The sequence below is a fragment of the Wyeomyia smithii genome, chromosome 2 (assembly GCF_029784165.1).
Source record: "Wyeomyia smithii strain HCP4-BCI-WySm-NY-G18 chromosome 2, ASM2978416v1, whole genome shotgun sequence".
NCBI classification, from domain to species: Eukaryota; Metazoa; Arthropoda; class Insecta; order Diptera; family Culicidae; genus Wyeomyia; species Wyeomyia smithii.
Genome location: NC_073695.1, coordinates 194806730 through 194832442, shown reverse-complemented (window position 1 = coordinate 194832442; position 25713 = coordinate 194806730). Strand labels below are relative to the sequence as shown.

Sequence of the window (25713 nt, the reverse complement as noted above, 5' to 3'; positions counted from 1 at the left end):
GTAAAAAGTAAAAAGTAAAAAGTAAAAAGTAAAAAGTAAAAAGTAAAAAGTAAAAAGTAAAAAGTAAAAAGTAAAAAGTAAAAAGTAAAAATTAAAAAGTAAAAAGTAAAAAATAAAAAGTAAAAAGTAAGAAGTAAAAAGTAAAAAGTAAAAAGTAAAAAGTAAAAAGTAAAAAGTAAAAAGTAAAAAGTAAAAAGTAAAAAGTAAAAGTAAAAAGTAAAAAGTAAAAAGTAAAAAGTTAAAAGTAAAAAGTTAAAAGTAAAAAGTTAAAAGTAAAAAGTAAAAAGTAAAAAGTAAAAAGTATAAAGTAAAAAGTAAAAAGTAAAAAGTAAAAAGTAAAAAGTAAAAAGTATAAAGTAAAAAGTAAAAAGTTAAAAGTTAAAAGTAAAGAGTAAAAAGTAAAAAGTAAAAAAAAAAAGTAAAAAGTAAAAAGTAAAAAGTAAAAAGTAAAAAGTAAAAAGTAAAAAGTAAAATGTAAAATGTAAAAAGTAAAAAGTGTCTTGTCAATGTCTTAGATAATTGTTATGCAAATATAGCGAACGTGCATAATAAAATACCATAACAAAATGTTCGACTAAAAAAGGAGCAAAATGAACCTAACTAATACAAAAAAAAATTCAGAATATCAAAGGATATTTCTGAGCTCACAGAAATTATTTTCTGTTCTATTTTGTTAGCTTTGACCAGGCCCGGATTTGAGGGGGTGCCCCGGGCCTCCCAACACGAAAAGTAAAAAGTTACAAGTAAAAAGTAAAAAGTAAATATTAAGCAGTAAAAACTGAACAGTAAAAAGTAAAAAGTAAAAAGTAAAAAGTAAAAAGTAAAAAGTAAAAAGTAAAAAGTAGAAAGTAAAAAGTAAAAAGTGAAAAGTAAAAAGTAAAAAGTAAAAAGTAAAAAGTAAAAAGTAAAAAGTAAAAAGTAAAAAGTAAAAAGTAAAAAGTAAAAAGTAAAAAGTAAAAAGTAAAAAGTAAAAAGTAAAAGGTAAAAAGTAAAAAGTAAAAGGTAAAAAGTAAAAAGTAAAAAGTAAAAAGTAAAAAGTAAAAAGTAAAAAGTAAAAAGTAAAAAGTAAAAAGTAAAAAGTAAAAAGTAAAAAGTAAAAGGTAAAAAGTAAAAAGTAGAAAGTAAAAAGCAAAAAGTAAAAAGTAAAAAGTAAAAAGTAAAAAGTGAAAAGTAAAAAGTAAAAAGTAAAAAGTAAAAAGTAAAAAGTAAAAAGTAAAAAGTAAAAAGTAAAAAGTAAAAAGTAAAAAGTAAAAAGTAAAAAGTAAAAAGTAAAAAGTAAAAAGTAAAAAGTAAAAAGTAAAAAGTAAAAGTAAAAAGTAAAAAGTAAAAAGTAAAAAGTAAAAAGTAAAAAGTAAAAAGTAAAAAGTAAAAAGTAAAAAGTGAAAAGTAAAAAGTAAAAAGTAAAAAGTAAAAAGTAAAAAGTAAAAAGTAAAAAGTAAAAAGTAAAAAGTAAAAAGTAAAAAGTAAAAAGTAAAAGGTAAAAAGTAAAAGTAAAAAGTAAAAAGTAAAAAGTAAAAAGTAAAAAGTAAAAAGTAAAAAGTAAAAAGTAAAAAGTAAAAGGTAAAAAGTAAAAAGTAAAAAGTAAAAAGTAAAAAGTAAAAAGTAAAAAGTAAAAGGTAAAAAGTAAAAAGTAAAAAGCAAAAAGTAAAAAGTAAAAAGTAAAAAGTAAAAAGTAAAAAGTAAAAAGTAAAAAGTAAAAAGTAAAAAGTAAAAAGTAAAAAGTAAAAAGTAAAAAGTAAAATGTAAAATGTGAAAAGTAGAAAGTAAAACGTGAAAAGAAGTAAAATGTAAAGAGTAAAAATTAAAATGTAAAAGGTAAAAAGTAAAAAGTAAAGAGTAAGAAGTAAAGAGTAAAAAGTAAAAAGTAAAAAGTAGAAAGAAAAAGTAAAAAGAAAAAAGGTAAAAGCTAAAAGTCTAAAGTTAAAAGTTAAAAGTTAAAAGTTAAAAGTTAAAAGTTAAAAGTTAAAAGTTAAAAGTTAAAAGTTAAAAGTTAAAAGTTAAAAGTTAAAAGTTAAAAGTTAAAAGTTAAAAGTTAAAAGTTAAAAGTTAAAAGTTAAAAGTTAAAAGTTAAAAGTTAAAAGTTAAAAGTTAAAAGTTAAAAGTTAAAAGTTAAAAGTTAAAAGTTAAAAGTTAAAAGTTAAAAGTTAAAAGTTAAAAGTTAAAAGTTAAAAGTTAAAAGTTAAAAGTTAAAAGTTAAAAGTTAAAAGTTAAAAGTTAAAAGTTAAAAGTTAAAAGTTAAAAGTTAAAAGTTAAAAGTTAAAAGTTAAAAGTTAAAAGTTAAAAGTTAAAAGTTAAAAGTTAAAAGTTAAAAGTTAAAAGTTAAAAGTTAAAAGTTAAAAGTTAAAAGTTAAAAGTTAAATGTTAAAAGTTAAAAGTTAAAAGTTAAAAGTTAAAAGTTAAAAGTTAAAAGTTAAAAGTTAAAAGTTAAAAGTTAAAAGTTAAAAGTTAAAAGTTAAAAGTTAAAAGTTAAAAGTTAAAAGTTAAAAGTTAAAAGTTAAAAGTTAAAAGTTAAAAGTTAAAAGTTAAAAGTTAAAAGTTAAAAGTTAAAAGTTAAAAGTTAAAAGTTAAAAGTTAAAAGTTAAAAGTTAAAAGGTAAAAGTTAAAAGTTAAAAGTTAAAAGTTAAAAGTTAAAAGTTAAAAGTTAACAGTTAAAAGTTAAAAGTTAAAAGTTAAAAGTTAAAAGTTAAAAGTTAAAAGTTAAAAGTTAAAAGTTAAAAGTTAAAAGTTAAAAGTTAAAAGTTTAAAGTTTAAAGTTTAAAGTTTAAAGTTAAAAGTTAAAAGTTAAAAGTTAAAAGTTTAAAGTTTAAAGTTAAAAGTTAAAAGTTAAAAGTTAAAAGTTAAAAGTTAAAAGTTAAAAGTTAAAAGTTGAAAGTTGAAAGTTAAAAGTTAAAAGTTAAAAATTAAAAGTTAAAACTAAAAAGTTAAAAGTTAAAAGTTAAAAGTTAAAAGTTAAAAGTTAAAAGTTAAAAGTTAAAAGGTAAAAGTTAAAAGTTAAAAGTTAAAAGTTAAAAGTTAAAAGTTAAAAGTTAACAGTTAAAAGTTAAAAGTTAAAAGTTAAAAGTTAAAAGTTAAAAGTTAAAAGTTAAAAGTTAAAAGTTAAAAGTTAAAAGTTAAAAGTTTAAAGTTTAAAGTTTAAAGTTTAAAGTTAAAAGTTAAAAGTTAAAAGTTTAAAGTTTAAAGTTTAAAGTTTAAAGTTTAAAGTTTAAAGTTTAAAGTTTAAAGTTTAAAGTTAAAAGTTAAAAGTTAAAAGTTAAAAGTTAAAAGTTAAAAGTTAAAAGTTAAAAGTTAAAAGTTAAATGTTAAAAGTTGAAAGTTGAAAGTTAAAAGTTAAAAGTTAAAAATTAAAAGTTAAAACTAAAAAGTTAAAAGTTAAAAGTTAAAAGTTAAAAGTTAAAAGTTAAAAGTTAAAAACTTAAAAGTAAAAAGTAAACAATAGAAAGTGAAAAGTGAAATGTTAAACGTAAAAATAAAAAGTGAAATGTAAAAGGTTAAAAGCCAAACGTCAAAAGTAAAAAGTTAAACGTAAAAAGTAAAAAAGTTTAACGTAAAAATTAAAAAGTGAAAAAGTAATAGGTAATAAATAAAAAGTAAGAAGTGAATAATAAAAATTAAAAGTAAAAAATTAAAAGTAAAAAATTAAAAGTAAAAAATATAAAACAAAACGTCAAAAGTATGAGAAAGAAAGTAGGAAGTGAAATGAAAAAAAATTAGGAGTAAAATTCAGTTGAAATATATATGCCAATTGAGAACACCAATTTATGTTTTGTCTAATAATATATGTGTACCGTAAACTGGGGTGACTTTGATCTTTTTTCTTAAATATATCTTAAATGTTTTAAGAATATACTGAATACAAAATAGTTTGTTATTTTTAAAATGAGTACTGACATGTATTGAGCAACATCCAGTTACTACTTCAATAGTTTAGAGATAAATCTGCTGTTTTTAGATATACTCCAAAAAAATTTCATCAACCATCATTCCGGGGTGACTTTGATCACCTTGTTGTTTTGATGAATTTGGAGTGAAACTTTGCTGGTTTAACAAATTTGAACAGTCTGAAACGACTTGAATGGGCTTATGACAATATGAAGCAATTTGGGGGCCGTTCAGATTCTACGCGAACAGTTTATGTTGACGAATGTCCAAGATTCATACAAAATTTTTAGAATTTATATAAACAATTATCCACGGAGAGGAAAGGGGGTCTCAAATCACAAAAAAATGGTCCACGTAGAATATGACTTATTCAACAGTCCAAAGTTGCATGTTACGTAACGTCTTGGGTTGTCATTAGGAAGAAAACATGTAATACGCTGTTGAGATTATTAAGATTCAACATTGCCTTTGAGGAAAAATTTGCCAAAACAGTCATGAAAAACGCTTTGATAATATTTTTTTGTCTTTAGAACTAATCTGGGAACAAAATTAAAAACTTTACTTGAGGCAGATTGTTGTTTTGTATCTGCTAGAGCCGATTGTTTGTAGGCAATTAAAATCGCTCAAAATCCAGTTAATTTTCAATTTATATTTTTTCATGAAAAACACTTTTTAAATACCAGGAAATGCATGAATAGTATTAATGTACACATTTCTAAACACAATCAGTGAAGATTACGACAAATCCTAAGCTATACGAGCGCTTTTTTATCACAAATTAAAAAAAAAGGGTAGAGTGATTAAAGTCATCTCACTGATCAAAGTCACCTCAGTATACGGTACTTCTCTACCTAGTTCATGACACTATCTACGTTAGACAAAAAAAAGCACATTTTATGACTATTCGCAGAAATCTAAACCAACTCACAGGTGTGCGAAATAAACTATAATAATAATGTTACGATAAATTTACCCAAATCACAGCAGAGCTCGCAACACTCGAAGGAAATGGAAACGCCAGTATGCTAATCTAGCGAGCTTCGTAAGACTGCGTTCTGTTTGTAAACAGTCGCCGTTCTGCGCGCAAATTGTGTATTTCACATACTCCCCAGGCGCGCCATCGGAATCGTAATAAAAATTAATTAATCGACATTGCTGGTGAACATTGAATTTATTTTATGCTAATTTCCATTCATTCTTCACCGGTATCGGTTTCGCATCTCCGCTCCATCGGCCGGTTCGGGCAAGAGAAAACTATAAATATAATTGCAGCATACGCGGTAGAGAGGTGACCCATTGGAGCTATTAATTTAGAACTGTAACCAACGGTTACGGTTCAAACCCTGAAGCGAACTTCGAGCCCATTAATTGACCGCTATCGCAGAAACACTTACCGAATGACATTTTTATCGCTGCGAATTCCGCCACAAATGGACATCTCAATCCAAGCGCACGAAACATGGGATTAGCGTTTCCATGTAGTAACACATCCTTCCACAATATTTTCCTCAGACCTGCAGCTACGGTAGGCAACCGGGTGCTTTGAAGGAGATTAATTCTCGCAGATAATCGTACCTGTTTCATAATTACTTTTACGAGAAGATGGGCTACGACACGTTCCTTTTCAGGAGTTCCACGCCAAATCACCCAGCTCTTGGCAATTTTTTTCAGATTCTTTTGGAAAATTTTGTGAGTTTGCTGATAACGGTAATTATTATGCAAGAAGAAGGAGCATTGTTTTCTTTTTTATAATTTTCAATGTCATCCAAACCACAAAGTATCACTAAAGTCAGAGCGCTTATTATCAACTCCACACACGAGTAGGCGTGTAATCTCACATATACTTTAACAAGACCCTGATGCCGGTCGTAGTTGCTGCCATTCTACCTATCGTGCAGTAGTGGGGACGACAGGAGAACCGATAACTTCTCCCCATAAATGAGATATTAACATGTTGATTATCTCTGTGCTCAATTAATCAAGATGTCCCTATCTCTCTCGCGTTCATGCGCTCGACTTGAACAGAACTGGATCGTAATTTACTTTAGTGATCCCTGCTCGCGAGTGAGTTACAAGCTTCATTTATAAAATCGAAGAATCAACCGGCAGCCGGCATCGATACATTCCGTATTACTTAGTTAGTTAGCTAGTGTGTTATTACTCTAACGGAGTGCACAAACTAGTATTCTTAAGCATAATGGATAAACCGTGTAAGAATGGATTAGCTAATTTATTACGATTAATCAAGTGTTCCGTGATTACTAGACATATCAACGAAGTGGACTTTGTCTGATTATCCGCTGTTGCAACCGGCGAAGCTTACAACAATCAGGATGTATGTGACATAAAAAACAATTTCATCATAGACTAATATCTTGTCAAACAACGCATTCATATGTACGGTATTGCTTTGAATCAACAATCTTTCTCATCATCGAACAGAGGGATAATTAATTTGCATAATAATCAATATTTACGCTTGTCGTTGGGAAATCTCGCATGATCCTTGTGATTACCTCTAGTGCGCACTTGCTTTCAAACGGCCGCAGCGAATTCGCATAATGGCTTCATTTCATACCGATTAAAGCCACCACCACCGCCGCCAACGCAATTGCATTCCACCCACTTTTGCTTGCTAAAAATGACATTCATAGACTCACTCGACGCATCGATAAACTGCTTGCTATCCGCGGCTCGGCAATGTCAGCTATTCTCTTCGAACAACAGACGGTTTAACGAGAGGAGACAGTTATGATCCGTGTGTTGCGAAAGCGTTTAACCTAACACCTTTTCCTCGTTGGTATCGTTGGTAGTTCATAAACCCTGCCGACTCACTTACGCTTTCCACTCATTGCCAGTATCAACTCGCATTAGTAAATAAACATACCTCCAACTAGGTGCTGTTTTTCACACTCCACACCGATCATTATCACTTAATCGGCTGTTACACCGGACAGAGTGATTCACTAAATAGTATTATAGTCAATCTTAGTTTTATGTACTAAACTTCATAACATATTACGTAGAGAAGCCGTAGAACTACTATGAATTAGCGTTCTGCATTGAGGAGGTGCATCAGATACATCAGAAGTGCAGGATAGAGATTGGGATTGATTGTCCGGTACCGGTTGACACTCATTGCCATCCAGGGCCGACTAGAATTGCACATGGAATTTATCGCTGCTGCTCAGGATTTACTATTAAATGGTCATGCTTGTTAACATCATCAATTAAAGGAAGGGAACGAATAATAGAGTTTGATGCGGGTCACAGAAGCTCCGCAAAAATGGCATTCAACTAAAAGTAGTCACCAGGAAAAATTCATCCTCCTGTCATGACCCCAGCCAAGGACGCCAATGTATGCAGCTTAGCAATTTCTGAGAAAATTGTTAATTGGCATGTGTCGGGTGAAACAGCACAGCTAAGCTGTATACAAAAAACGGGAATTTGTACGAAATTAATTTCTTCTATCCAACCTGTCATATCCAACCAAATCTCCAATCCAAAAACAAAATTCAACAAAACTGACGTCATCATAATGAATGGTTTTGTCCTATTGAACTCTGATTAAATCAAATTTATTATATGAATCATACTCTGAAAATAATTTCGAAGCCGTTACATAGGCTCACTAATAGGGGAACATTAAAAGACATGTTAAACAAAATTTTCAACAAACTCCAACAAAAATCATTCATTGTTGCTTTTTGTCTGAAAAGTTTTTTTCATTTACCAACAATTACATTCTCTGTACAACGAAGGCAGCTAATATACGTATATTATTTGTTAAGTTAAAAAGAAAACAATATCATTGAACAATGTTGAAGCGCAGGAAATTTTGATTCTGAATAAACATTAGTAAATAGACAAAAAAAATTGAAAGCATAACTTAAAACCGTTACCAAAATGTTTAATGCTTGTTGGTTGATTTATGGTTTTTATGGTAACCATATTCATGAGATAACTTGTTTATCACCATCAGCAGCATTACAGTTTTCTCTTGAATGCCAACGAATAAAAGTCATTTACCGCTGCAATGGTAGACCAGCAGTGCTCTGCACCATCTGTACTGTATGGTATTGTTGCCCTTACCAGCATGTTTTCTTTCAAGACATCAGCTTTTATTATTGTATGTTTATGCTTTTACTATCGTCCGATATCTGATGGAACGTTTCCCTGTTTCATAAATAATTTTACAGAATGTATCCCAGTATATAAAATAAAGATGTAGTCATACGTTTTCAACACTGTTGTGTTGCTCTTGATAAAAAGCTGCCTCTCTTTTTGTTACCTTTTTTGAGCTTCCTCCATCATTCTTTCAGTTGATAAAATTGATGTTCGAATAAGAGCATGTCCCTGAATTAGAATTCTGTGCATTGTAGTCGGTATATGATACCACGGATACAGCTCAAAATACATAGTGCTTTGGCTCATCCGTACAATTAACTTTAAATTTGTCTGGATCTATGTACTTCTGTAACTTGACAGTTGTCCTTAGTATTGGCAAAATAGTACGAGGGTGGTATCCAAGACACGACCGCATGTTTGACGTAGGACTACGATAGTTTTATATTTCATTTAGAGAATTCAGACTTTGTTCGATTTGACCACGTTTCACTTTCGACACGGTTTGACTTTGGCACACATGAGCCAAAAACGAACGGTTATGTTTAATCATTATTTATAGTTTTCTTGTTTTGCTTTTAAACAATTCAAACTCAACAACCACCAAGAGAAAGGCATTTTGTCCATTATGTTGCCGAAACCGAAACCAAAATAGACATGATCAAAGCAGTACTTAATACAGTACTTCTAATTACTCGGAAGGGTCATATCAAGTGTCTAAGTCGTTTGAGGGCTTCATGCGGACGTTGCGTTCCGGATACTTCCAGATTATTGAGCCTAAATCCATCAAACGACACCTCTAACAACTTACAATCCTAAAACTAGTTCATTGGTGGCCACATATTGTTAAGGTCATATGCCACCAGAAAGTCATAGAAAGAAAAGCGTTTATTTTTAAAAATAATTTAGATTATGTATTTGCAGACATCTATTTGAGAAGAAAAAAATACTGTTTTTAACATTGATGAATACCTTTCATCCTAATGCAGTCAAATTTCTATAACACGCGAAAAGGCAATTTTTTATATAGGTCCTAATTGAGAACGATTCAGTAGAAAGCAAACTTCCTTTCATCTTCAATTGCGCTTGTGAAAGATAGCTCACTCACCGATTTCAAAGCAGTATCATTGTCAGTTTCTTACAACTGCTTAGCAAAGAAGTCACTTAAAAAAATCCTGTATTTACAAGTTCGTTGGAAAAGTGACGATGAAGAGTTGCAGTTTTTAGTGGAAAATCTATATTCACAAAAATTTTTAAATTGACATTGGAATTTATGAGGATGTGACATGTAACAGTAATTTTTTTTTTTTCATTTTAAGCCAATTGAAACATTTATTCATTAAGCAGAACCAGAAAAAAATTAATCAATTTTAAGATACCAACGAAAACACAAACAACAAAATGCCATATTTAAAAGTCAATAAACAATAAGTTAATAAACCTAGCTCGGTTTGATAAACAACATTAACTTCTCCAACTGATGTTTGCATATTACAAGTCTGGCAATGACAGGTTGTGTTCATATGTTTAGTATCTTTACACGGTTGTGTTTCTATGTTGTGTTGTGCGACAGGTTGTGTTTATATGTTTAGTAATATTTTCCTCCAGATGCTGATGTAATATTTTTGTAATTGAAAAATATGAATATGAATGTTTAAAACCTAACGTCGAGATGCATATAATTTTGGTTTTCTCTATACCACAACCGCGTAATGCAACTAGGATTGTCATATTGAATTAAATTTATTTAACTGGAAAAATATAACCATCAGTACAGCTTAAACGAGCTATCCGAAATATCTGTTTAAAAATCTTTACGAAGCATATTGGTTTTCTATTGTCTTCTAAATAGCCTATAGTTGATCATTTAAATAAATCTGAGGAAAACAGAGTGTAGAATTCGAAAAGACAACAACCCAATGCAACTTCTAATTTTAGGAATTTGAAAGAAGTTTTTATCACTAAACATGGATATGAAAATCACTACGGTTGCAGTTCAAATGCCATCTACTCGTCACGACAACCAAGGGGAAACGAGCAACGGGGTAGCAAACTTCTGATTAGTATAATGTTAACACAACTTTTGTTGAAGAGATATTTTAATTATTATATAACAATCTTTCGCAATATTCTACCTGTCGATTAGGACATCGGCGTTTGAAATCTGTTCAGGGATAGTAATACAATAAGCACTTTAAAACGATGAAAAAACATCTGTTGCAGCTATATAAAGCGAGCTCGTGATAGGTTGAAAGCTTCGAAACTGAACTAGAAGAAGTGGATTTCAACTGAACTTTTTACTAATTTACTGTTCATCGTACAATGTACAACGAACAATGATATGCCAATTATTGTATCACATGCTTTGGCAACCGTCGTCGTTCGATCAAAGCATTGGTGGTCTAAATCTGTTCAGTTGTAATCACATATTGGATGCAACATCCAACATCGTGATATACTGTTGCGTACAAAATTATTTTATCCCCGGTCGCACAGTGTAGTGTGCGAACACGCACCACAGTACGTACACAGCAGCTACATTGTTTCCACTTGGCTTGACTGCACACAAATGGCAATCGAGTGCCACTGCACTGACGACGAGCGACCGTCTTCTCATACATAGCCGGGGCAGTACTGTTGCCTGTGTCAGCATGTTTTCTTTCAAGACATCAGTTTTAATAACATTCTCACAACAGATCGTTCAATTGTCTGATAAAGGAGGTTGTTACTTTGTAACTTTCCGAAAAAGCTTTACTTTCAAGACATCAAAATAGTCTAGGTTCATAGAAGCAAATGTTAGTTGACCTATTGGGACGGGGAGATTCTGTCAAATTTTTTTCTGCCACTGAATAGAGGTTTTCATAGCAGGCAGTTGGTGTCCACTCATGAAGTCTGTGCCAGGAGTGCTCGCATGTGATTGGTACATTGTTCGTAAAAATACGACCTTGAAACTTTTCATCAATTTTCACTGTTTAAAAATTAATTAACAATGATATATGAAGAATCACAAAATTGTCCATCGTTTTATCAATCCAACGACATATTGATTATTGTGATCCATCATGTGGTTACATCAGTATTACCATTTAAAATCTTTCATTCCGACGTTACATCTTGGTTTTTAGTTTCCTCAGAATGTATCTCGATATAGTGCGGTGTTCCCGTTATTACACTTTCAAGATCCCCTAGGCTTCGGCTTATCCACAATTGGTCCTATGTTGGTCTTTAAGTCCACCTGGATGCTTTTCTTCGCTACCTCATACTGCGTTTTAAACCCAGATTTCATTGTGCCCAGATGTCATTGTGGACCAAAACAGCATATCCAACCATGCAGCGAAGATATTCCATTGTTAAGATAATATTCACTAACTCTTAAAGTGAGCATTTTGTTATTATTATTCAATTCTGAAATTGTTGCTCTGCAAATAGTGTAGCGTTGCTAAGAAGAGTGTTGATGCACTTATCACCGATCATCGTATGAAACAAAGAATATGAAACAATTATCATACTGCTTCAAGCATTCTCTCATAGGATTCATGTGTTTCGATTTCAGCTAAGATACGGTTGTATTCGGTTTCAATAACTTCATCAGTTTCTGCACAAAAGTGTACATTAAGTGGTTTACACCAGTATGAGGAACCTGGTCTATCATTATCCAACATTATGTCCTCCATGTTCTAAAAATACAATACGCGTAGTTGGACCAATGATGAAAAATGCTAGAATCTTCACTTGAACTGCTTTGAAACCGTTGCTTATATTCAGTGAGTCCTGATGCGCCATAACAGCCCCACTTGACAATCAAAGTAAAATGCTCTTTATTTTCTTTTATCAATTTATTTTCTTACGGCAGCAAAATTCTTTGAACAGTTTTGATGAGAACTGCCTGAAGATTATTTCTGTAACTGTGTTTCTGAAGAATAGCGCTGTTTGATGAACATGGGACTACGTTTTTGTTGCTAACCTGAGGTACATTCTGTAAAATTGGAAATGAAACTGGTAAATGTTCCGTCAGATTTCAAACGATAATAACAGCATAACTACATGCTGGGTAAAAATAACCCATATGTTAATAGATAGATTCAATGTTGAACAGTTCTTTAATATGTTATCATTATAAATTCATTGTACAGCGGTAAAAATTGATAAACAGTTTCAAGGAAAAATGTACGCGAACATTGAACCAATCACTCGCGAGCATGCCTAGTACGGATGACATGAATAAACAGCACCCATTTCTGTGACATTCACTACATCAGTATAAAAACAAAATATAACAGAGTCTCCCCGTCCCAATGGGTAAATTAATGTTTGCTTCCACGAACCTAGACTAATTTGATGTCTCGAAGGTAAAGGTTTTTCGGAAAGTTTGAAACAGCACTCTTCGTTGAACAATTTGTCAATATTCTGTTTATGTTATGTTAAATTACTCAACAAGAATTGAACATTTTTGCTACGATTATACGTTATTTTTATTTCATTTTTTCTTCAATGTTTACTAAATAATTGTGACCGGCATAATATCGGAAGAGTAAATTTAAATACAAACAAACGAATTTATGGGAGAGTCAGGAGAATGTAAACTTTTTGTTTATTTACTAAAATTTAATCAGAATCTTTTTTTACCTTTCAACATTGTTAGATGATATTTTTCTATTTTTAACGTAACAATTAAAATACGTGTTTTACTTGCCTTCGTAATACAGTGAACATAATTGTTGTAATGAAAGAAACTTGCGAAGCAAAAACAAAAATGGAGCTTCTCAAACTTTATTTCTTGATTTCTACGATAGTTGATAAGTTAGTTGATAATTTTGTTTGACATATCTTCTGTTTCCCATTTAGTAACAGTTTCAAAATTATTTTTAGAATAAGATAATATATACAATAAATTTGATTTGACAAAACCATTCATTATGATAACGTAAGTATTGCTAGATTTGAGAGATTTGGTTTCGTTTTTGAGGAACAAAAAAAACACAAACAATATCACCAAGTAGTGCTGGGACTATCCGGATTAAAATATCCGGATGTCCGGCATCGGATATCCGACGAATATCCAAAATCCGGATCAACCGGATATCCAGATATTATCCGACAGGATATCCGGATATCCGAATTTTGTATCCGAACATAGTTTAAAGAGAATTATGTAAATAATTAGGGGGGATTGTGAAAAAAGCCTTTTTTCGTGTTACGTTTTTTTTTTGACCGGGCTTCAAAAGACAGAAAAAAAATTCATCTTTCCGGATAGTAAATATCCAGATATCCGAATATCCGACCATTCGATTATCCGTATCCAGATATCCGAGTATCCGAATAGTATTCGTTCACCCATCCGTGATCCGAGCTTCGGATAACCGGATCACGATTATATCCGGTTAAAATTCCCAGCACTATCACCAAGTGTGAATAAAATCCTTTCGGGTGTTGTGAAATATATTTCTAAATGAAGAAAGCTGAGAATAAACATAAAGAGGCCACTTTACAACCGAATTTATTCTGTCTGCGGGCCTTTGTAACTAAAAACCCCTCTAATAACAGTGTTTTGACATCATTTAATACAACGCCTGGGCTGTATACCCTGTAGAATTTTTAACAGATATAGTTAAGAATAATGAAATAATGACTACAAGAAAACATTAATCAATCTTCTAGTTTTTTCTTGTGAAAAAAATGTATTAGCATCTATAAAATATACTATAAAAAATCTATCATCACTATTTTTTTAAAACATTTTTTTAGATAGATAATTCAGTTGCCTAAAACTTTTCTGAGCAAACCTAAAAAAAATAAAAAACCTAAAAAAATCGATGTAAAGTTGCAAATAAATTACAGTTAAGATTTTTACTCGTTCATGTTTTTGTTTGAATTGGTAAAATGAATTACTCTCTTTTTTGTAGCGCAGTTCCATAAGCAAAATATTAGATGTTCTCACAACACTAAACTTTGCCGAAGACAGCATGCTGATATCTCTCACATATTGCAGCCAGAAAAATCTTAAAATGTAAATAACGATTGTTAATGCCTTCTCATAGAAAACTTTATGTTGCTTGCAATATGTAAGAGATAGAAACATGATGTCTTCTGTAAAGTTTCTTGTTTTGAGATCACCTAATACTTTGCCTAAAACACCAAGCGTCTATCTTTATCTAATGAAAAAGTAAATATTCTATCTCACTTTTAGGAGGATTGATCACCCAGCTTTCTACATCAAAAGATGCGTTTTCAAATATTTTGAAACTTCTCCGAACATGTTATACGGTTATAATAAACATTTGTATCACTATTAAATTATTCGCACGATAACAGCAAAATGTAACATTGTGCATCGGTTAAATTTTTAATGTTAACTACATCCAGAATGATACACAGAATTATGAAAAATATCTTAAATATTGAAGCCTTGAATCATCTTTTTTTTTATTGGGTTCTCACTTCACTTTTGAGATGACAGATCGCTTATTGATCCAGTGCTGAATCCAAAATACGTCGCCATATCACTCAGTCTTGGGCTGCTCCAGACGCCTTTAATACCTATCTATTACGCGAGCATCGATAGCACACATCATATGAGTGCGGGATCTATCCCGACGCCGACGGCCGTTACCGGGATTTCTGTTACGTACAGTTTTTTGTTCTGATCGTTCTTCCGGCATTCTAGCTACATGTCCAGCCCACTGCGGTCTGATACACTTCATGGTCCATGCGTCAGCACCAAATACCATTTCCCAGTTTGCCGCCAATAATTGAGCGTAGAATTCTACGTCCAGTGTCCATGCTTCATGGCTACCGGTAAAAGCAGTGTTTTATAATGTAGTAGTCTTGTACCAATTTGCACGCTGCGGGCTCTCTACCAGTCACCTTGTACTTTGTTTTGCAAGAGTTTATGATAAGCCCCATTCTCGCAGCGTTTCTCTCGAGTGGTCCAAAGGCCCCTTCCACCGCTCCACGGTTAACATCAATGATGTCGATATCGTTCGCAAAACCTTGGAGCATGTGAGACTTCGTCATGATAGTGCCACCTCTCTGCGTGTCAGCCCTTAGTATGGCATCTTCAAACACGATGTTGAACAAACAGTTTGACAGCTCGTCACTCTGTTTCAAACCATCTAACGTCACGAAACTGTCCGATATCTACCCAGCTACCCTGACACTTGATGTACAACCATCAAGAGTGCCACGAATCAGTTTAATTAGTTTTATTGGAAAACCGCGCATCATATGCCATGAAGTCTATCAACATATGATGAATCTACAAGTTGAATTCTCGAAATTTTTAAAGGATTAATCGCAATGCGAACATTTGATACATGATGAGAAGTCCCCCTCAAAAACCACATTGCTAAGGCCTGTACTCGAACAAAAAAACGCAACAGACAAAAGTGTTCGCCAAAAATTTATTTCAAGTCGGATTTTCTTGAAACTTTCGGGGAAGGAACTAATACATATGGATTATAATTACCTTATTCAATTTCTCTTCCAACGCTGAAAACCCGCACCTCTTCCTTGAGATCCCTCATTTCAGGCAATGGTGGAGCCGACCTTTTTGGTCACTTTCATTCATTCTTTGTTCAATTCCAACTCTCAAAATCATTACACCGGACGAACATCTGGTGAATTCGGGGGGTTGGCGGTTTTTGGTACAGAAACAACATTATTGTCTCTGTACCAATCCAACGTCGATCGCGCGCAATGGCTTGATGCCAGGTCTGGCCGAACTGGTGTCTCGCGTCCGTGAGGCCGCATGAAGGGCAACAGATGCTTCTGGTCATGCCAGTCGTCGTATGTTGGAATCTCGGCTCGGGAGAAACTGCTGGTGTCAGTAGGATCGCAGCGCTAGCCCCGCAATTGTCCTGTACACTAACAGTTGGCTGAGAAGTCTGTGTAAGATAAACTAGAGCATGTATTTTTTTTTTTGCGAATTTATCCACTTATTTCTTCCTTATGTCTTCCGGAACATCAGACCGTGATTTGGCAACGTAGAACTCCAGCCAAGGTACCTGTTTTGCGTCAGCCTTGATGTACTAGGGTGGGGAAAAATGATCGATTTTCCAGAACCAAGTTTTTTAGTTTTTTTTGGGGTCCCAAACAACCCTAAACTTACCTGAAGTCGATTGGTTTTGTCTCCGCTTGGCGCATTGCATTTCAAATTTGTATGAAAATTTATATGGGAAAACCTACTTTTTTGCATTTACCTTTCTAGAGAGCTCAATAATGCACTACATTATGTTAAAGTATAGTGTTTTAGATGTCTAACAACTTTGCAAAAGACACTGAGGAGCTAGAATGTCCCTAAGAAGAGCTATAGTTGTTCAAAGTTGAGTATGTCGATTTAAACGCAGAAAATCTTGTTTTCTGCTAACATAACCAATGTACCGGCGTCAGTAGGATTCCCCTCAGAAGTAACCTGTCGTAACTAGTTTATACACTCAGTTGGACCAAGCAAACAAATTCAGGTCAATATTCTAGGCGTAAATATAATCTACAACGTGTTTCAGAGGTTACTTTTGATGGCAATCTGACTGATGCAGGTACACTGGCAGTGTTGGCAGAAAAAATGATTTGCAACATAAATTTCGACATACTCAACTTTGAGCAGCTCTAGTATTTTTTTGGCACACCCTAGCTCTTTAGTGTCTTCGGCCAAGTTGTTTGGCATTAAAAAACCTACCATTAGAAGTCATGAAACCTATGATTTGAGCCATTTTGAGCTCTTTAGAATGGAAACTGCGAAAAAGTTGGTTTTTCCATACAAATCTCCATATAAATTTAAAATGCAATGTGCCAAGCGGAGACAAAACCAATCGACTTCCAATAAATTTAGGATTGTTTGGGGCCCCAAATAGAACAAAAAAAAACTTGGTTCTGGCTTTCTGCTATCAAGTTTCGTTTTTTCCATATAACGATTCCCCACCCTCATGTAGATGTCGTCATCCATAACCACACATATCGGTTTCGTTAACCACTCCCGATACAGCTTTCTTGCGCGGGATTTGGCCGCCGTGTTTTGTTGAACACGCCGGTTCGATGCCTTCCGGATCACATATGAATACATGAAGCCCAGCTCGTTTCATGATTTGCTGAACGATCCAGGTGGAACACTTTGCCTTCAGAACCAGGTCGCGAATCGAAAGGTCCGAATTACGCTTGAAATAATTCAACAATTTTTGGGCCTTCACAGGGTCAGCTGTCTCCGATTTTCTTCCACTTCCAGCCCGCCGCTCGGTCGTCTGGGACTCCTTAAACGATTTCCCCACCCGAGACATAGTTGCATGGTTGATTTCCAGTTTTCTCCCGATCCATCTCATGGTCACAGTCAGATTTTCCATGAAGGCGCACCAAATTCTCTGGCGATTTTCTTCTTGTTTCGATGACATCTCAATAACCATAGAACCGATTGTTATGAAACTTTGCACATGTAAATAATACACTTCAAACCAGTTATAGCAAGCTTTTCGTCAGTTTTCACCAACAAACAAAAAAGTTACACACGGATAAAAATGGTGTAGTTTTTCGAGTACATGCCTTTTTTCACTGTGTGGACTCATCACTGCGACCAGAGACATTTGATCTCTTGTGATTTTGCCCAAGTGTTTTCTGTAATCCGCACTTCATATTATTGACAGTATCCGTGCTTGCGTGTTAGAGTTCACCCTTTCGTTTCAAGCTTACTGTTTTACTATATTCTACTTTATGCTGCTTCTTATCGAAACCTCGTTCCCCTTGCCAATATCGCCAATTACAATTCCCTGAATAGGATAAATATTCCTTTGTTCAGTTTTATTATAAGAAGGACTTATTTTTTCAAGAGAAAGGAGTCTTATTGAAACCACTTTCCTCTTACAAACTCCGCGCCACAATCACAATTTCCTGAAGAGACGCTCAACGCTTTACCTCTGGTCAGTTTTATTATGAGTAGGACTAACATTTTGTGAAGAGGAAGGAGTTTTATCGAAATCTCGTTCCTCCAGTCAAGACCGCGCCATAATTACAATTCCCTAAAGAGAACTATTATACGTTTCTCAGACCAGTTTTATTATAAGAGAGACTTTTTTTGTTAGGATGGAAATCAGCAGGGGTACTAAAAAATTCAGCTTGAAGGAATGTAATGGTATGTAATGGAGAACCTGAAAATAAACCCATGTTAAAGTCCTCCGACAATCAAATGGCCTGATTCTACTAAGATTCGAGCCCACGACCACTCGCTTATCAAAGCGGACTCTGTAATCTTGCGGTTCAGGTCCCGTCCAACTTGCTCATCAATCCACTCATCAACTATCTGCGCCTATTCTGTAGTCATTCTTCAGTTGATGACCACTGGATGTTCAACCTTACCGTTCTCGTCATGCCTGTTCTCGATTTCTATACGTTAGATAACCGGAGTGGATCTTGCATACCACGAAAAAGTTATCAGAGTCACCGCTTGGTCCTCTGAATGACCTTCCGTCTGTAACGTTTGAAAAGTACCGACCATCGATTAGAATATATAAGGCTTTGCTTTGCTTTGGTACCCGTTGTTATGTATGGTTTACTCAATTCACCACATTGGCATATGGCCTGCCAGAGCATGTAGTTTTTTGGCGAATTTGTCCACTTTCTTCTGCCTTATGTCTTCCGGAACATCAGACCGTGATTTGGCACCGTAGAACTCCAGCCCCGGTATCTGCTTTCCGCTTAATTCACCAATTACGGGACAAAAGAAGTCTTCGTGTCCGACCTGCGCATTTACATCTCCGATGACGATCTTGATGTCGTTTCTCACTTTCTATCGCGTAGGTCCATGCCGATTATACCGTTCCGTATTATTATCTGTATTGTTCGTTATAATTCACATTCACTATGCTACCTTACTAGGGCTGCGATACCTCGTTTCGCGGCAGGGTTGCTGTCGTAGGTATAGCTGGCGAGGCACCGCGTTTTATGATTCAGCCGCCGACTCCGGGTCAGACGCTGCTACACGCCGCCCCTAACATGGGAACACAGCCGCGTAGGACCGTATTGCTAGTAAAATTCAATGGTGAGCCGTTCGTCAGATATTCAGTCGGGGGTGAATATCTTTTTTCACAAGCAAAGTAGCGTCTTGGGGTCTCCAGAAGAGTTTTTCCCAAGAAAATTTCCTACAAATATCATGTATTGATATAATTTCAGGAGCCAACTGGACATCTCTATAGAAAAAGTTTTGAAAAAGTGGTTTTTCCCATATAAAATCGTATGGGAACTTTAAAAATCGGGCGTTTCACCGAACGATCTGAAAAGTTACACAATTGTTATAGGACCCATAAGGAACACGGAAAGTGCATGGGAGCGAAAAAATAACACCATCGCTTTTTTCCCATATAACCGTGTCCCAGTCTAGTGTCCAGCCATTTACCAACTACCCTTGCTCAGCTGCCTAATGATAAAACACAATAACATTTGATCGTTTTATTAATAAGTCTCACTATTACACCAAGTATGTGGTCGTATGTGGTCCCCGTAGCTCTATGGTTAGCGATGTCGGTCGGCTAGCTCTCCCACACGGTTGTGATATCGGGTTCCCGATCGAGTCGAGGATCTTTTCGAGCTGGAAATTTTCGTTGTGTATCGTTGTACTTATCCTACAACATGCCAAATGTGCCAAAAAACAATATCGATAACGAATTCTCTCAACTAATCTAGTCGATCGAGACCGCTATTAGCCCCAAGGCTAAGCGTGCGATATTGTTGTATTACTCTAAGTAAGGACTAAGAAAGAACAGAGCAATAAAGAACAATTCTTTCAGTGGTCATTAGCAGTTGCCGCTGATCACAAGATCACAATCTGGATAACTACTCTATTTCAATCTAACGAGCGCTAATGCGGCTATAATATATTCTGCGTGAGTTGGTAATCAAACCAACCAGATAATGAGAGTCAAATTAATATCGAACTAATTTGATGTTAGCAGAAACTGTTATTAACAGCCTAAAGGGATTTATTTGAAATCGGAATAATTACTTGTCCAGTTGATATTCGCTGTATATCAGTTATGCAGTATATGCAAGTTAAATAATGTGCTTCTATCGTAAAGGTGCTTTTTTACAGTGAAAAAATATTATCACCCACCACTGGAAGTAATTTTAATTATAAATGTGTCCCAATAGCTGAGCTATTTGTTAAAAATTTTGAAAAGCCAAAACTTTTTAATGATATTGGCATAGGCGTAGCCAGAGGGGGCAGGGGGGGCCGTTGCCCCCCCCCCCCCCCCCTAAATGTTGACATTGGTGCAGAATTTTGTTTTCAATTACTCTAATAGCACAAAACGACATCTTTAGCCCATAGAAACATCTGTGTAAAGTATCAGCCAGATCAAAAATAATTGGTTGAAATGCTTGCGCTATGTTGCAAAGGTTTTTCAGTTGATCCACCAAGGATATTGCAGCGGCAAAAGTACCGGGCAAATCCGCCTTCGTCAACTAGCTTGGAGTATTGGAACCGAGCTGTGACAATTCCTTACCTTGATTCTCTTGTAACCTCACTGGAAACACGGTTCGATGAAGATAGTGCACCTGCCTACGCGTTGTCCTTGCTGCATCCCGCTAACGTAATACGCATTTTGTTGGAAGAGTTCAAGCGAAAAACCGAAAATTTCGTAATTTTATATGAAGTTGACAATTTTGTTGAAGAGGTGGAAGTTTGATATTAACATTGCAGCAGCATGAGAGCAGACCGTAAGAACTTGGAAGAGTTGGATCTTATAGACCTGCTAGCTAAAGCCCGTTCTTTCTTCCCTGCGACTGAGAAAGCAGTTAAAATTGCACTTGCTCTACCATGGAAACATACATGATTGAACGCTCGTTCAGCACAGTCAACAACAATCGTGAAAAGACACATGAACCGCTTCCGGAACGTTTGACGTTTGATACCCGAAGACTGTGTCTTCAATCTTAACGTCCTTGGGAAGCTTTGACAGGATGTAGTTGAGATAGCGGCTGTGCGAATGGGTGTCCAGTTTCCGGAAAAGTAAACGTACCTTTGCCGCATCACTCAGCTGACCTGCATCGTTCTCGAAGAAGTCCTGGTAGCGGTTAAACAACGTCCGAACGTAACTCCGTTTTCTTCGTCGAAGACAAACTCGATGATGTTCGAAGAGAGGGACTCCAAAATCTGCTCCGAGGTTTGATACTGACGCTGCTGCTGCTGGACCGCTATCCGCTGTAAAATTTGGGCCATCTTGTGAATTATATCTTGAATTCCCGGTTGCGGCTGCTGATCAACTCTATCTTCTGCCATGTTCGTGGATTTTTAAGATCCTCGTCGCCAAAATAATATGTCCAAAGGTTAAAATGAACTTAAGAGTTTTTAGTAAAGAACATGTATTTATATTCGAGGTTGGACAAAGAATAATCAAATTTTCCACTCTGATGTCAAGGACAACTTTTCACTGGTTGCCTTGATGTAACGATCATTAAAGACTAGTATTTATTTCTATTTTTCAAAACACACTAAAGTCGCTTTTTACGCGGGGGATACGTGCCGCATAACAAAACTCGTAAATTCCGGAATCCGCATAAAAAACGCGTAAATTTCGGAATCCGCGTAAAATAACCGCGAAAATTCCGGGATCCACGTAAAAAAAGCCGCGTAAAAAGCGACCTTAGTGTACCATTTTTTTTACTTCTAAAATATTGAAGAGCTTGCACCCCCCCCCCCCCCCTATTTGAAATTCTGGCTACGCCCATGGATATTGGTGTAGGTTGCACATGGTATGGGCGTTATATTTGAGAATTTAGTAACGGTATTGAACTCCGCTACCATCACTTCCAAGTTCAAATGTTTCAATTTACTTTCTTTCGCCGGGTGATTCTGCAGACAAAAGCAGTCTCTAGTGGATTCGTTGCCAAGCAAATGACCGTTTAATTGCAGCTCAAGCGCACCAAACAAGCGTTTACTGTTTAATTTTCCTGAGTATCATTTCCTCGCTACCGCTTGGCACCGTCGCCGCCAGCCGACGCCCGAAGCTTAGGTCATACAATCATATCGTTAAAGCTCATTGAAAGATTAACCGACCCGATTGGACCGAAGCAAGGTATATAATTATACCCCACAACGGCAATTATCAGTGTGCGCTCTTGGGTTAGAGTTCTAATTTTGCTGATAATTAATTGATTCGTGTGTGAAAATTGTGTTGTTATGTTTATTTTTCGCTAATAATAGGGAAAACAATTTCCGCCAGCTGAACTTTGGGGCGAGAAAAGAATAGATTCAGTGAAATGGATCGAAGATCCGCTTGCAGCATGGTAAATTTCGATAAGTCTGTTGCTCCGGTATATCTTTATACCTTTTTTCACATTTTGTTTATAAACATAGGTATGTTTTAAATTCCATTGTTGAAAAAAGACAGTTCTGGGATATCCTTAAAATACAGTAATTATTTTTGCTTTGTCTCCCAGCTTGATTACTACTGCCTTCATACAACCGTTCATCAGCGGTAATTGAATAAATATATTTGCTAGGTATGTGCCACATCCCAAGTGTATCATTATCATTATCCACTTGGAAAAGCTGCGGACAGAAACGATCTACCCACTTGTTACCAGTTGCAACACCGTCCGCTCGTCGAAAGCAATATAAATACAGAAATTATCATGCCCACCGATGTATCATTTACCCGACAATTAGCATCATAATACAGGAGATATCTCCCGAAACACACAATTAATCACCGCGATAATCATTCCGGTTTCTTGTCTTATACATTTTTTTTTTTCATTTTTTCTTTCGTCTCCAACGCAGGAGCCTCCCGTACAATGTTAATCATGGCCAAGTGAGTCGAAGTGGACGCCACAACCACAACGCTGGCGCCACCGCCGGTCGAGGTAGCAACGATCTCGTTCCGATAGCTGGCACCAAATCATCCGATCGGTAAGTACAGATTTTTTATTTTGGGTGTACTGCTACAGATTGGCGTAAATCACGCAATTAAAACCGTTGACGCGAGGTTTAAGAGAAAAAAGAGGGAGATTTTATCTGCTAATCGATTTATTCCACGGGTCGACACTTATTGGTTGTCCAACAGCAGTAATTTATCAATATTCAAGCGTGTTGTCACCTGTAGTAGTTGTCTGACCCTCGTTCACTGTTCGTTCACTCACAGGTACGGTGCAGGAAAAACGCAGTACATGTACGAGCACATGCAGAGTGGGTCAATAATGTTACCGAAGGGAGGCCGAGCGTTTCTAGAACCGGACCAAAATAGAACCTTGGCGTACATGTCCAAACTAGGCACAACGGTAAATGGGTTGCTATAAAATTTCCACCTATGTTGACAACTCCTTATACTTTACAGGTCTATCGCCAAAAGCCGCACAGGAATCGCGGCCATCGGCAACGACAACAACACACTGACTGGTCGACCAATCGTCGATCGCATGATTCCAGTGTTAAAACGACTGTTGTCAACGGGTTGTGTATCAAGTGTCCCGCGGAGAAAACCGCTATAGCGCGAAAAGGCCTGGACGGAGTGCTAATCGAACCGCCAATGGTGACAACCTGCCGCAATCAACCGATCTCGCGTGACCTGTACGAGCTGGAAACACTGTTCGGTAGCAAGTTCAACTTTATTCTGCCACATTCGAACGGTGGAGGCCCGTTTTCATTTCTAGCCAAGGTCGTCAACAAGCGCAGTGGAAAGACTATTCAGACGTGTGATTTACGATACAAAGTTATCGTGAAGCAGTGTGGAAGATATTACCCTAAGAACAAAGATTTGAAGCCCATATGCGATTTGGGAACGATCTGGGGTTCCAGGTGCACATTCTTCTGCAGGAACGATGGTTATCTGAGCCGACAGGATGCCTTCGTGGAATGCGGAGAAGATCAAACCTGGGAAGGTGAAGAACCGTATTGCGTTTATAACGGTAGGTTTGAACTAGATAGATCACAAATAAACACGAAATGCCATTTACGAGTCATTAATATTGCAGAAGTTTCCGATGACTACGCGTACGACAGTGACGCCCCACATACCACGGATTGCACTTATCTTATCCCACCTAGCCATGGTCGGTTTGCGTGCGAAATAAAACCGAGTGACGTTAGCTTAAGCGATCAGTACGTCCCGGAAGGGACTGTATGCCGAATCAAGTGTAACGAGCATTATGATATCCCGGCACAACTCCGACAGGCATCCGTGTTTGGCTGTAACGACGGCCGCTGGAACTCCACTATGAGGCACTTCTGCCACAAGACGGGTGGAGGAATGCATCCGAAACGAAGATACGGTTAGGACAAACGGAATCGCAGGAAACCGATTCCACTAGTTTCACAACTGTAGATTGTTAGAATAAGCATTACAAGATAAGGACATTGATTTATTGCTTCGAAACTAGCGCGAACTTGAATGTGATTTTGTGTAAGGAAATGACATTCTTCCCTGCTCGGAAGTGGGGAGAAGTAAAAGATTACACTAACGTTTACGACGGAGATTTTCGTCAACGCTGATAACTGTTTTTTCCTCTTGATGACAGTGCGATATTGAATGCATTATTCTGACGTATTATTTACATTACTAAATAGCTGTTATCGCTCCAAGTTGCGATTGCTGGGTGCATTTTCTAGCGAAGGAATTATCTCGGCTGCATGACAATATGTAACATATTTTAGAAGAAAACATTCGACTCAATGTAATCATAAAAACGCTTGTTCATATTTATCGACCGTTGAAGCTTTTGCAGTGATTCTCCATTGATAGAACTGGAAGAAATGCGCCTGAAAGGTATACTATTGTATATCACTCTTCCTAATGGTCCCCCAGTCCAGTTAAGTATATGTATTCAAACTGCTTTCAAAAAACTCAGGGAATGTACGTTCTTTCTAGCTCACCTGAACGGACTACTGGAAAAAAATGCTGATCTTGACGAATTGGTTGATCGAAGGTTTCCCAATGATCGTGACACGCAGCGTCTTTATGATTTACAAAGGCTTAATCAATCTGACGGCGGGGGCGACAAAGCCCTTATCACAGGAGAGTACCATGAGGCCGATCTCAACTTGCAAACATCTGCATTTCCGCCTTTTCAGTCATCCAACCTCCTGAATTACCCGTAGTTGGCCAGGACGTGCTACGAATCTTCTACCAGAACGTACGAGGGCTCCTAACTGAACTAGATGATGTTTACCTAGCTGTTTTGGAAAATGACTATGATGTGTATGTACTAACGGAAACGTAGCTAGATAGTCGATTCAATTCATTACAGTTACTCGGGGATGCTTATACCACAGACTAACAGACATAACATGTCGAACAAATTTTCAATAAAATCATTGTTTGGATGATTCCAGTACTTTACGTTAGTAACACTAGCACCATCTGCTGTCGTGTTCGTGCTGCGTCATGTAATTCGACATCAGCGGCAGCGTTACTGCATGTGTCAAAGGGGGAACTACAAATTATGTATGAGATTGCATGACAGCGCTCCAGACGACGTTTTCGCGCGATGACTGTTATTCGGTTGAAAATTTGAAATGAACGTTTTTTGTGGCGATGGAGCTAGGTTCCAGTGTTACGTCTGTTAGTCTGTGCTTATACTATCTTCCGCACTGATCGTAACTCGAACAACAGCATTCGTAGGCGCGGTGGCGGTGTACTAATTGCTCTTTCGACGTCATTTGTCTGCAGTCAAATAACTGAAATAGTACCGGCCAGGCTTGAAACGCTCGTGATAAAAATATGTTTTTGCGTGAAT

At 35.8% G+C, this 25713-nt stretch overlaps 1 protein-coding gene across 11 annotated transcripts in view; it reads left to right on the top strand.

Moving 5' to 3' along the window:
* Nucleotides 1-24692, top strand: part of LOC129720656 (uncharacterized) — a 105043-nt gene extending 80351 nt beyond the window's left edge. For all 11 annotated transcript variants that reach the window (XM_055672163.1, XM_055672160.1, XM_055672157.1 and 8 more), the window contains exons 4-7: nt 22763-22891; nt 23124-23259; nt 23316-23886; nt 23953-24692. In XM_055672163.1, coding sequence (XP_055528138.1) covers nt 22763-22891; nt 23124-23259; nt 23316-23886; nt 23953-24254 — 1138 coding nt within the window. In that variant the 3' untranslated portion in view covers nt 24255-24692. The remainder of the gene's footprint in view (nt 1-22762; nt 22892-23123; nt 23260-23315; nt 23887-23952) is intronic.
* The last annotated feature ends 1021 nt before the right edge of the window (nt 24693-25713 follow it).